This window comes from Diospyros lotus, chromosome 7, assembly GCF_014633365.1.
Source record: "Diospyros lotus cultivar Yz01 chromosome 7, ASM1463336v1, whole genome shotgun sequence".
NCBI lineage: Eukaryota > Viridiplantae > Streptophyta > Magnoliopsida > Ericales > Ebenaceae > Diospyros > Diospyros lotus.
The window spans coordinates 7,606,060-7,619,758 of NC_068344.1; the positions used below are offsets into that span (position 1 = coordinate 7,606,060).

The 13,699-nt window shown below is 39.3% G+C and overlaps 2 protein-coding genes across 2 annotated transcripts; both read left to right on the plus strand.

The window, feature by feature from the left end:
• The first annotated feature begins 3,061 nt into the window (after positions 1-3,061).
• LOC127806676 (glycosyltransferase BC10-like) lies at positions 3,062-4,786 on the plus strand. Its single transcript, XM_052344107.1, has 2 exons — positions 3,062-3,839; positions 4,003-4,786. Exons 1-2 carry the CDS (start codon positions 3,294-3,296, stop codon positions 4,648-4,650), a joined length of 1,194 nt encoding a protein of 397 aa, XP_052200067.1. The 5' UTR covers positions 3,062-3,293; the 3' UTR covers positions 4,651-4,786.
• A 2,069-nt stretch (positions 4,787-6,855) lies between these two features.
• Positions 6,856-10,214, plus strand: LOC127807019 (glycosyltransferase BC10). The gene is made up of 2 exons (XM_052344685.1): positions 6,856-7,875; positions 9,355-10,214. Exons 1-2 carry the CDS (start codon positions 7,378-7,380, stop codon positions 9,994-9,996), a joined length of 1,140 nt encoding a protein of 379 aa, XP_052200645.1. The 5' UTR covers positions 6,856-7,377; the 3' UTR covers positions 9,997-10,214.
• The last annotated feature ends 3,485 nt before the right edge of the window (positions 10,215-13,699 follow it).

The following is a 13,699-nucleotide window of genomic DNA, read 5'->3' on the forward strand; positions in this document are numbered from 1 at the left end:
GAAAGTATTTTAAAATTTTGAGCTACCAAGTCAACAATACTCTAAACTAATCATATAATATCACACTATTGTTAACTAACCATATAAGTCTATAATGTCACACTAATAATAAATTTATAATTGTGAGAGAGTGTTCATTTTAAACATTTAATTTTCGAGAGACTTATAAAATATAAGACAATTAAGAGTGAAAGGTGTATCTGGTGTGAGCCTTCTAATACTTAAGTTAATTTTTGTTAAAAAATAGAAAAGTATTCAAATATTTTAAATAAGAATTATTCTATACTTTTAAGATTAACCACAATCCCCCCCCCCCCCCCCCAATTTATAAAAATCAAGACTATATTATTATGGATATCCACTTGAAGATCTCAAAGGTTATTTAATGTATTCTCATTATGTCGCACCATGGACTTCGGAAAGGTTCTTAGGAGAGTCTCTTAGGAATTGCTCTGTCAGGAAGGTCTTTCAAGTCTTTCTTTCAACTTCTTCCTCTTGAGTCCACCTTAGGCTTGGATTCACTTTCTTAAGCACAACAAAATATTATGATAAAAAATGTATTTAAAAAAATTAATATCATTATTGTTGACGTTCAGAATTAGTCGACCGTGATTTGTAGGCTCGCAATGAGGTAAATAAGTCAGAATGCAAAGAGGAAGAACAAAATAGAACGTACACGAGGGATTTTTACGTTGCTAGGCCAAAATGATGCCTACTCCACGACTGTCCTCTGGTGTATTTCAACAGAGTAACAATATCTTGTTCTTGTTCTTCCCCCTTTACAAATGAATTTTGACCCCTATTTATAGTGAGGGGTGTTTACAATTACATAAAATACAAAAGTATATAGATGATATAATAGGGGGACAAGTCGTTCTTATCATCTGCATAAAATCGGGAGTGAGATCCTCATTATGAGGGATCTGGTTTGCTTTAGATAAAATGAATGGGTCCTTATCTCCAGTTATTCAATAGTAATGTTATCATGCGAACTGAATAGTTTGACTGGCGAGCTGAACTATTGGTCAGTGAGCTAAAAGGATCGCTAGGAGCTCGTTGGGTATATTACTGAGAGCTTGCTGGAAGCATTACTGAGAGCTCGCTGAGAGCTTGTTAAAAGCTCGCTTGGTTCTGCGATCTGAGCTTGAATTTCAACGATATATGAGCTTTCTTTGACGAGCTAGACTGGGCCTACTGGGCTTTAGGCAATCGAGCTTGCCTATTGGACTGAGTCTAGCCTATAAAAAATGGTGTTAGAAATATGTATAACAATTATTTATAAAATAAGTATTAATCGCGAACACAATTAGTTTATGGAGTATTTCAATAGTTTTGAGAATGTACTAAAGACGGATACTGTAAATATTATCCCTTTTTTTGGCATATTTTCACATCTTTCCAATATAGCTAAATACCGACATTAATTCAACTTAATTTTATTGAAATCATCTCTTTCTATGTTCATTAATATGTCAATTGATTTACTTCTAATGGCTACCAAAGGCATTTTATTGTCTTGCTATTTTTGTAATTTTTTCCCAACTTACCTTCTCCATGATAAATGCATTAACAATATCCCAATTCTTAAAAATGATCAAATATCGCTTTACCCGATTAAAAATAATTACTCAATTAAGTGCAGTTTATTAGTTGATTAACTTTTCTAGATCTTGAAACCCTAACAAACATTACTCGATTAATAATATATTTTACTTAAGTAATGTTTGAAAATTAATTAAAACTGACATTGTTAAATATAATTACACGATTGAGATAGATTTTTACTAAGGTATGTTAATCGATTAAATTAGATATATTACTCTATTAACATCTTATTTTCAGTTTAAGCATATGTTTTTGTAGAAAGTATCAAAATCGAGGATTCAAAAAATACATTAACAATATTTTAATTTTTAAATATTTTTTTTAGAGATAGGATAAGTAAAAAAATCCAAGTCTCACTCAATGTAGAATTTGTTATCAAAATTCCATCTCTATCAAGAATAAGATAAACATAATTTGAATTCGAACCAAATTTAATATTTTATTAGGTGATGATAAATATATTGTGTTTTGAAAAATTTATTAATTAATAAAAGTGTTTGGAGATTAAAAATAAAGTATAACAACTATATATATATAAAAACAAGATATATTTATATAACATTATAGATGCCTTTCATTTACGCGCGCGCACATATATTGCTAACCATTGTCTTTTAAAGACAATCATTAAATATTAATAAATATATTTTATTTTTAAATAAGATATATCTTTTTTATAATTTCTAAATAATTTTATTAACTGATGATATATAAATATATTATATTTTAAACTATTTAATCAATATTTATTAATGTTCAATGATTGCCTTAACATTGCTCATATATATGTGTGTACACACACATAAAATGGATTAATTATATTTCTCTATGTAGTGTTTGTTAAAAGTAAATAAAATAAATTTATATAAAAAAAAATTAAAATATTTTCAGATCAAGATATGAAATATTTAAAATAAGAATAAAAAGTATTCTAAAATTTTTATTAAATTATTTATTAAATTTTTTAAAATATACTAAAAAATATATACTTTATTTTTTTATCTATAAAATTCAATATATACTTATATTGAGAGAAGGAGAAATAAATATATTTAAAAAATATCTTTTATTCTCACACTCTTTATTTTAATATAAATACATTAAAAATAACACAAAATATGAAATATTTTTTATATTTTATTATTTTTTATTTATACCTTAATTAACGAACACTAAGTGAAAAATGAAGGATGTGTGAATGGGAGTGCAGAGACGCGTAATTGACACCTATCTATATATATATATATATATATATATCCTCCATTAATTTTCTCCTTTTTGCTTGCTTGCTTGCTGGCTGCTGGATGAACGTTGAAATGAAAGGTCCCAAGTTCACACTATCCCCTGCACCTGCGCGCATTTCCATTTCACATGTAACGCACGCAGCACCATATTGCTTGCTTTTCTCATGTATGTATGTGAATCTCACAATTTTCATCTTCCCACAGGTCAAAACGCCCATCCATCCATCATAATCTCCGCTAATTCTCGCTTGTTCTCATGTATGGCTTGAGGCGCGACTGACATGACGAGCGGCGTAAGAGAAGGCAGAATTCACAAGACTACGTACCATGCACGTACGCCCGAGCCAGCCAGCCAGCCAGCGAGCATTGTGGTAGCTAGCTACTTGATTAATTCAGTTCAAGAGAACACAAAGCGCAAACCTTGGGGGAGAGAGAGAGAGACACATGAAGAAGCTCACCGTGGGAATGAAAGAGGTAGCGAAACGCTTGAAAAGAGAGCTCCGAGAAGGCAGTAGTTTCCGGGTGGCAACCACCGTGATCCTGTGTTTCTCCGTCGCCTCCCTCGTCTTTCTCCTGGGAATGTTCATCAACGCCCGCCTTCGAAACTTCATCTTCTCCGAAGACATCTACTTCCCTCCCCTCAACGCCATCTCCCCACTCTACCCATGGCTAACGAGAAACCCCTCCCATTTCTCCTCCTGCATTAACTCTTCAAATCCCAAGCAGCAGCCGCCGTGGCATTCGATGACGGACGAAGAGCTGCTATGGCGGGCCTCGATGGTGCCGCGAATCGCAGAGTTTCCGTTCAACCGGACGCCGAGAGTGGCGTTCATGTTTCTGACGAGAGGGAGGCTGCCGCTGGGTCCTCTCTGGGAGAAGTTCTTCAAAGGCCACGAAGGGCTCTTCTCGATCTACCTCCATACTTCGCCGGAGTTCACCGACGAGCCGCCGGAATCATCCGTCTTTTACAAGCGAAGGATTCCCAGCAAGGCTAGATCAACACATCCTCACAACCATCATTAATAAGTATTACAATAGGCTGACTGGTTTCATAAGCCTGCAAGGCCGTTTTGGGCATCTTACACGGTCAGCCTCCCTCCCATCAACGTTGCACAACACTCCTAAAATACGATGTTTTGTGTTGTGTTTGCAGGCAGTGCAATGGGGAAGGCCATCGATGATCGACGCGGAGAGAAGATTGCTCGCCAACGCCCTCCTCGACTTCTCCAACGAACGATTCGTCCTCCTCTCCGAAACCTGCATTCCCTTGTTCAACTTCTCCACCGTCTACACCTTCCTCCTCGCCTCCAATCGAAGCTTCCTCGGCTCCTTCGACGACCCCCGCAAAATGGGCCGCGGCCGCTACAGCAAGAGGATGATGCCCGCGATCTCCCTCTCCGACTGGCGCAAGGGCTCCCAGTGGTTCGAGGTTCACCGGAAGCTGGCCGTCGAGATAGTCTCCGACGTGAAGTACTACCCGGTTTTCAGAAGCCATTGCCGGCCGCCTTGTTATATGGACGAGCATTATTTGCCGACGTTGGTGACGAAGGTTTGCCCGGAGATGACCACGAACGGGACCGTTACTTGGGCGGATTGGTCCGGCGGCGGCTCGCATCCGAAGAGGTTTGTGAGGAAGGATGTAACGGAACAGTTCTTGAATGGGATTCGGTTTGGGTCCAAGTGTAGTTACAATGGCGGCCGGGAAAGCTCCATTTGCTTTCTTTTTGCGAGGAAGTTCCATCCCAGCGCGCTGCAGCCTTTGCTGCGGATTGCCCCTCGCTTATTCGGATTCAAGCCTTAATTATTCATCCTCCACCCATCAAGGATCAAAGACTCGCCGGTCTGAATTATGAAAGGAACGAAAGAAGTTAATTTTGGATACCTCATTGTAAATTTGTTGTGCCCTTTGTGTCTATTCAAAAAAAAAAAAAACTAGAAAATATAAATAGTCACTTTTCTTTACACTCGGATCACTATACTTCAAATTAGTATCAAATTTCATAATTAACGTCTTTAAAAGATGTTGACGTGACTAACAATGTGAACGACTAAATAATAGAAGAATCACGTTACATGTATATCACTTTTGTATATCTTGAGATACACAAAAGAGTATTATGACCAAAATATCCCTCGTCTCTATGCGCTTCACGCACCTCTATGCGTTTCATGAGGGACTTTTTGTCATTGGCACACCTTTATGTAGCCCAAGGTGTACACAAAGGTGTACCAATAACATTTTCCATAATAGAAATAGTTAGTTGACTTTGCACAAAATACAAAAAGGTCATTAAACTTTTCACTAAAATATAAAAAAGTCACTAAATTTTGTACTAAAGTACAAAAATGTCACTATTTAGTTAATCTCTTTTAATTACAATTGACAGTAATTATAAAATTATATACTAATTTAAAGTTTAGTAACTTTTTAATTATAAATTAAAATTTAATAATATTTTTTATATCTTAATATAAAATTTAATGACGATTTATGCCATTTAGCTCATATAAAGAGGTGTATGTGAACAAGAAAAGAATTCCACTCCTGAGAAAGCCACCTCTTTAATGGGCTAGGGGGAAGATAGGTGGGCCACCAATATATTCAACATGAACAAAAGAATAGATTGGGCCCCATCTTTGGGCTCGCAAGAAGAGTGGGCCTCAGGCCCAGAGATCATTCTTTCCCATTACTCTTACATGGAGATGGAGGTCCCCTAAACAGTGCCATTAATTAAGTGACCTAATTAATGAATATATATATATATATATATGAGAAAGGACCACGTGCCGTGCGGTGCGGTGCAGTGCAGTGCAGTTGTGACGGGTCAAGGTTACTAATCCTCCAGACAGAAGAATTGAAAGGGTACCCTTCAAAAGCAAAGCAGCCGCTGCTGCCCCCACAATGTCCCAATTATCTCTCCCTAACGTACGCCTGTGTGGGGACCCCGTCCCCATTGCAGGCGGGCACATACAATACGAAGCCGCCATCAATATGGACCATTTTTCTATCTACATATGTTCCCTTCCACTTGCTATATATATTTCCATTTCCAACTCGTGGGCTGCCCATCATCTAACCATCAAACCAAAAGGCGAGGGCTATTGGTATGGTATGGTATGGTATGGTATGGTTACAAAAAATTATATATTTAATTAACACTCATCCGTAGATATACACAAAAAATTATATATATTCTGATGAGAAGATAAATCTTTAATTTAAGATAAATCTCAATTACAGTAAAATTTGATATTTTAATTAAAATTAAATTAAAAATCTCAAACTCAAAAGATGAATTTGATTGTTTGGTCATGTCTTCTGGATTCTTAGCCTTAGCACCATGTATGATTGTGTGTGTGTGTGTGTGTGAACCCAAACCCAAGCTTCCATGCAAGTTTTGCTGAATATAGTTTAGTCAAATCTTTACCTAACAATGGAGGCAACACCCATGAAATAAAAATACAACTGATGGTATTATAAATGAGATCGAATATGGCTTATAGTTTTTTTTATATAAAAGGTAACATATTGGTAGCACCAATGATTGATTGTAAGGTCCAATCCAAAACGTTGGATCTTACTTGGGGTATTATAAATGGTTGATAATGGCAGCCCCCTCCGCCCAGCCCCAACGGAATTGAAAAGTAAGCAAGGACTCCCACTCAAAGCAAAGACCTTTGAACACGTCAAAAGACAAAAGCTAAAACGACTTGGAAATTGGAATCGGCGACCAATCTCCATTTTTCTCCTTTCCTTATATTTCACTCCCCGGGATATCAGACGTCCCCACGAGTCCCACTCCCAGATTGTATCTGGTTCTCGATATCTCTATAAATAATAATAAATAAATATGATTACAAATATAAAAATGGGATTTTTATCACTAAAAATACCCCCCCCCCCCCTCTCTCTCTCTCTCTATTATATATATATAATATTTAAATAAGATAAAAGTCAATATATCTTAATTATATATAGATAGATATTATATATGTTTGAAACTTCGAAGATTCTCAAAATTCCACTCATGGTCTTTCTTGGCCAGCGTATGGGCGCCTTCATCTGCATCTTCTTCGTCTTCCTCTCTCACTCTCTCTCTTGTATTTATCATCATCCTTTCTCCATGGCTATATAGCTCTCTTCTCAACTAGATTTGCATATTTAGGGTTCTTGATCTGTCTCACAGGGTTCATCCTCTCTGATTGCATGTCGGGGTTTGGGCAAGTATGAGATTCCGTTTAATGTGTTTCTCTATCTGTGTATTCTGTACAGAATCATCTTGATTTATTTTCTATATATATATATATAGCGTTTTCTCTGAGAAAATTTACAGTCTATGGATTCTTAGTGGAAGAATCCAGAAAAAAGGTTCCATAATTCTTGTACGTAATCCCATATTCCTTCCGATATATATCAGAGAGAAGAGAGAAGAAAGAACCTCCCTTTTTGAAAAGGATTGGATTGCCGGTCTCCCTGTGTTTCTCTCCCCAGAAATCAGAGAATAATAGTCTATCATCTGTTATTATCATGAAGAGCCAATACCCTAATTTACTGCCCTCAACCGCCAAGCTCTTCACTGCTCCAATCCATCGTTCCTACGTCGTTTCTTGCTTCTTCTTCTTCGCCTTTGGCCTTACCTTCGGCGTAATTCTCAGCTTCTATCTCAATCACTTTTCCTTGAATCTGCACTTCACCCAGCTCTCCGCCGACGTCTCCACTATGCCGACCGACGGCGGACGATTCGAGGAGTTCCTGCAGCCGTCAAATCTCACGCACGACATGAACGATGAGGAGCTGCTTTGGAGAGCGTCGATGACTCCGAGGATTCGGGAGCCTCCATTCAAACGAGTCCCGAAGGTTGCTTTCATGTTCTTGACGAGAGGGCCTGTTCTTCTGGCACCCTTGTGGGAGAAGTTCTTCAAAGGCCACCAAGGGTTTTACTCCATTTATGTCCACTCCGATCCCTCTTTCAACCTGTCGGAGCCGGAAAATTCGGTCTTCTATGGCCGCCGAATTCCCAGCAAGGTCAGTGATCCATCTTCAATCCTCTACTAATTATAATTCAATAATGAATGAATTTTGGTCTAGAACAAGACAAATTGATTGCCCAATCTGTTGTTCTTTAGGCTTTAACGATGATTTTGCTGACATGATAAATTGCTCTTACTTTGATCTTAATAATTATCATCAAAATTAAAATAAAAGCAAATTAGCCATGTGTCCAATCAACCTATCAAGTCGATTTATACAAGAACTGAAGATCATAATTACCTTCCCCGAATAAGATTCTATAAAAACTAATCTTCCACGCATCCCTAAAAAGAAGGTGCCATATTCTAATCAACTTAATTATTTTATGGCTGCTTTTAATTAGTATTATATATGGTTTCGATTCAATAATTTAATGTGACATAACAGACATTAGCTTTGTCGAACGAGGGGGAGATATTTGAGAAGATATTCCCACCACATATTCGTATTTTCCCATCAGTAAATTTTCTTTTCTCTGGGAAAACTTTCCTTCCTACCAAACAGTGGATAAGATGAAGCGTGATGGTATGATTTAACTCCTGATTGTACTTGCCGACAGTTCATGTGAATAAGATTTTCGTCCTCGCCAATCAATTGTAGACTGATTAAGGGAAGACAAAATTAATGTGGAACAGTGGAAGGCTATATTTCCCAGTAAATTCCAGCTTCATGAATGCCTTTCAACCTTATCAGAAGTGCAAGTCTTTTTCCTCTTCAAGTCTTTTCACAACAGAGATAATTCTCATAGACAAAATATTAAATACAATTAAAAATAATTAATTTATTAGAGAGTATAAATTTCATATATGTACTTGTTTCTTTAATCTAATTAAGACTTGTGGCAATGACAAAGACATATAAAGGGTAATGCTAATAATTCTCTTAATAATAATGATTAATACAATAAATGTTTATTATTTTAGATAATGTGTATTTATCATCACATATTATTTTTAATTTTAAAATTATTTTTTAAATTAATTAAATAATTTTAAACATGATGTATCTATCATCAACTATACAATTGTGTGGAAGTCTATTAATTACATTGTAGATGCTAAGAGCTCCCATTGATAAATGTGCCCAACGGCCATCCCAGAATGTGAGCCCAGAAATTGAACACTGAGCAAGCATATGGTTCTTTACTTATTGGCTGCAACCCACCCCTAACTTTTGGGCCCAAAAAAGCCTACCCTCACATGATAAGGGACACTTGCCTTTCAAGGGCCATCCCTCTGTTCACTCTATCTTTCTTGGATCCACTCGTTAGTTTTCTTAAGTCTGTGTGGGGCAGTTTAATTGTTTTATCTTAAAGACATTAGAAAATTTTAATTAGCTGGAGTCGTAGAGATAACTTTGCAGCCAGCCACAATCCTTGAAGATTTATATGTTTAAGTTTTATTTGTTAATACGATATAGTATTTAATGAATGAATATTGGTTACTTTGCTTGACGGATGCGATATTGATGCAGGGAGTGGAATGGGGAAAGGTGAACATGATGGAAGCAGAGCGGCGCCTGCTGGCCAACGCCCTCCTGGACGTCTCGAACCAGCGCTTCGTCCTCCTCTCGGAATCCTGCATCCCCCTCTTCAACTTCTCCACCATCTACTCCTACCTCATCAACTCCACCTCCACCTTCGTCGAAGCCTACGACCTCCCTGGCCCCGTCGGCCGCGGCCGCTACAGCCACCATATGGCCCCCAACATCACGCTCCGCCAATGGCGGAAGGGCTCCCAGTGGTTCGAAATCGACCGCCAGCTCGCCCTCGAGGTCATCTCCGACGACAAGTATTTCCCGACGTTCAAGAGCTACTGCAAGGGCGCCTGCTACGCTGACGAGCACTACCTACCGACGTTTGTGAGCAGTAGGTTCTGGGAGAGGAATTCGAACAGAAGCTTGACGTGGGTGGACTGGTCCAAGGGCGGCCCGCATCCGGCTAAGTTTATCAGAACGGACGTGACGGTGGAGCTTTTGGAGAAGATGAGGAGCCGGAAGGAATGTAAATATAATGGGAATGTGACGAGGGTTTGCTTCTTGTTTGCCAGGAAGTTTACGCCCCATGCTCTGGACAGGCTGCTGAGGTTTGCCCCCAAAGTTATGCAATTTAATTAATTGATCATATATACATATATATATATAGGGTTAGGGTTAACATTTATTAATTTGTGATGATCTTGGGGTATGGAATGAGTTTGCCCTTGGATTATTTCATTGATTTCTTCAATTATTATTTTTCATAAATTTGTTTGATAATTAAATTGTAATCAAACATGTAAACGGAAAGGAGGAAGAAAATGAGAAAGTGAGTCATATTTTTAAATTTTTGTCAATTTCTTGTGTCCATTTGAAAACGAAAAACAACAAATCTTCTATAACTTTAATCGGGATATATCCCGGGCCTTACAACAAAACTGTTGTTATCAGGACAAAACAATGAATTTATTTAATAGAAAACGTCATCGTCTAACCATCTAAGTCTACAAGGAAGAATATAGTCAAAAAATAATGGGAGATCTTCGCGCAAATATACGAATACTTAAGTTAAACACTAAAGATAAAAATTGTATAACAAAATTTTCATCAGTATCATATACGCATATTTTTTGGAATGAGTGTTTGCATATTTAAACAGAATCATAGAGTAATCTCTAATTCAAAATTAGGACTCTTACGGATAATATAATATCATATTATTTTGAGAATAATAATAATTAATTTTTTTATATTTAAAATATTTTTGACATTCATTAGAGATTATAATTGAGAAAACTAATAGACTTAGAGTCAGTGGACTAAATTGAAAAATGAAAGGTTAAGTAAATGGATTTAGAGTTTGTCGACATTAGGAATTAGTCGACCTTGATTCGTTGATCCGCACTGATGTAGTGAATCCGAGAAGGAGATAATGGGTTATCTGGCTCGATTTGTTAACCTGCCGACCAGTCTCTGCAATATACTCTGATGCTCAAGTAAGTGAACGAGTAAATAAAATTACAGAGTATCAGTAAGTTAGCTGGAAAAAGCATATTATGGCTCTAAAAAAAGTTGGTTAATATATAGGAGGGGATGAGATGTCCTCTAGTCTGTGTTGTACGTCCGTAAGTGATGGGACATAATATCTAGCGTCGGCGAAAACGCTCATGTAGCAACAAGGTATTGACGGGACCCTCATTAATGTGGATGTGATCCGTCATTAATAAGGATGTGATCTAAGGTGAACGCGCGAAAATCCAGATGCGACTGTAATGATGTTTATTGCAAGAGGCCAGGATGGGACTAACGCGAGCCAATCAAATGGGCCAAAAGGGTAGGGCCAGGTTAGGCCTGAATGGCCCAGCTGGGACGGCTCATAGCCCATAAATATTCTCCGGCATATGACTCTCTCGTTATGCGAGCTAACCGGCTAGACTGGTGAACTGCAAAAGTTCGCTAGAAGCTTGCTAGAAGTGCAATTGGGGGCTCTCTCAAATAGGCCGGTGAGCTAGAGGCATTCCTGGGAGCTCGCTTGGCCCTACGATCCGAGCTTAGGCTCCAGCAATGCGTGAGCTCGCTTCGACAAACTTAGCTCGAGATCTACTGGACCTTATGCAATTGGGCCGGCCCACTGCTTTGAACCCAACCCATGAAGAGTAGAACGGGAAATACTTGTAACATCGAGCCCCCCAACTCGTAGTGCGATTTTTGAACTGGGAGTTGACACGTGCCAACCACTCCAGCTGTTAATACATCTTTCAGCTTTCCGTCCAATTGTTTCATATCATGTCGTTTCATGCAGTATGTCTTGTCTGTGGCGCATTTAATGCGCACGTTTCCCATAATTGCTTAATCATCATGTTCGTGGGCCCCACGCTTTTGCGCACAGCTATTGGATTTAGGGCAGCTCGTCGGTCTCTTCATCCAACGGTGGAGTGCCTTGAACTATAAAAGGGAGAGGGGTTTCCTTTTCCCCATTTTTACCGTATTATTTCAAAAATACTCCTTGCTTCTGCAACCTCCTTCCTCTCAACTCCAAGATTCCATTGCCGACGGTCCCGAAGCTTCTTTGCCTTTCGCCTTCGCTTTCCAACTGGTTCCCTTCCCTGACTCTTACAGCAATCGATCAAGAATAGTAAGTTTCTCACATTCCTTTAATGAATCTGATTCAGCTCCCATTCTTCCCGTCGATTCCGTCTCCATGCCCTGCCTTTTGGCGATGGCTGTGCATCTCATAGGGCTAGCTTTTATTTATTTTAGGAGGTTTAATAGGCTTAGAAACTCAGCCCCCTTTTCTTTCGAGTCATACCCTATTGTGAAGCACGCGACCTGATAGATAGGAAGTATCCCTAGGAGTTTCGGTTCAGCGTTCTGATACGTTTTTCTTTTTTTTGCCTTTTCATCGTAGATGTCTACATCAGGTCAGAAGTGTCACAACCACAAGGTAGAGGACGATAACTCCTCAAGCTCTTAGGAGCACAGAGAAGTGATGCTTCCACGGACTGCTTAGAACATGGCTTCGTCCGATTCGGAGGTTGCTAAGAGAGTTCCTCAGTGTATCACCACCGCAATAGTCCAGCGAGCTGCCGAGAAGCGTACGTGCAACTCGCGAGATCTTCAAGCATTATCCTTCGAGGCTGAAAGTCAGCGACTTGACATCGTGTGCTTCCACGTACCACCTCCCCTGCGGCACTTGTCTGATGGTCTATTCTTCTGGTAATCATGCAGCTTTTCCTCCTGCAGGGTGCATCGCCATCAACCCCAAACACTTAGAATTTGGTTTTAGGTTTCCACTCCAGCCCTACCTCATAAACATTTTGAGCGACCTTAAGCTCGCTCCTTTCCAACTGACCCCTAACTCATACGCCCAAATAACCTCTCTTGCCCTTCTTTTCAAAAAGAACAAACTTCCTCTTCCAACCCCTAGAATACTGAGGTACCTTTACTCTTTCAAAGGTACAAAGGACAGGTTGTATTATATGGTAGCTCGTTTTTCAGACTACAAGAGAGTCTTGCCTCGAGGGAAGGCCAAGGGCAAGTCCAATGTAGGGGACTATAAGTCTCAATGGTTCTACATTTCCTGTTCTTCTCTCCAAGACCTTAACAACTTTAACTTTGTTCTTATACTAAGTAAGGAGTTTTTCGGCCCGCACTTGCAGCAGCGATTCATTTGTTATCATCATTTTTTCTTTTTTATTTACAGGTGTCTTTCCAATTTTGCAGACGTCACTGGTGGGCAGCTCGAGCTAACCATCTCCGAGGCATAAGATTTTCAAGCAACTTCGGAAGCGAAGACTGACGAAGACGACAGCGAGTTCTACGACTCTCTACTTTGTGACTACCAACTCGCTCCCCTTTCGGGATCAAGTAAATCAGGAGGAACGGCATTCGAGTTCATGGCCAAAAGGAGATAAGGTCAGTCTTCGACGAGGTCAACTTTGACGGGAGTCCAATCAGGGAGAGTAGTGTTCGTGGAGAAGTTACGGTCGTGGTCTTGCTAACGTTATCAGAAGCGATGAAGCTCCAACTCGAATGACCCAGCTCTTATGCTATCTCAAGCGTTCCTAAGGTCGTTCGCGCGTCCTCTTCTCCTACAAAAGTCCAAGGGGCGGGAACTCGCACTGAGGCGGCCAGCTCGAGTCGCGACCTTGTCACTTTACCCTGTTCTGATCCCGCACCAATTGTCGCGGCTTCATCAAACCCGATTCTCGCAAGTACCTCCTCGTAGTGGGAAGCGGCCATAGCTATTGCGAGTCATGGGAACTTAGTGGTTCACGAGAAGGCTCCTGGGAGTAAAAGGAAAAACCCTCCGACCTCGCAGGCCGTTCAACATGCTCAGGCT

Excerpts from the sequence above, each read along its gene's own strand:
- LOC127807019 (XM_052344685.1), top strand. The coding sequence starts at position 7,378 with ATGAAGAGCCAATACCCTAATTTACTGCCCTCAACCGCCAAGCTCTTC. Across the intron at positions 7,876-9,354 it reads GCCGCCGAATTCCCAGCAAG|GGAGTGGAATGGGGAAAGGT; the intron begins GTCAGTGATCCA and ends ATATTGATGCAG.
- LOC127806676 (XM_052344107.1), top strand. The coding sequence starts at position 3,294 with ATGAAGAAGCTCACCGTGGGAATGAAAGAGGTAGCGAAACGCTTGAAA. Across the intron at positions 3,840-4,002 it reads AGCGAAGGATTCCCAGCAAG|GCAGTGCAATGGGGAAGGCC; the intron begins GCTAGATCAACA and ends TTGTGTTTGCAG.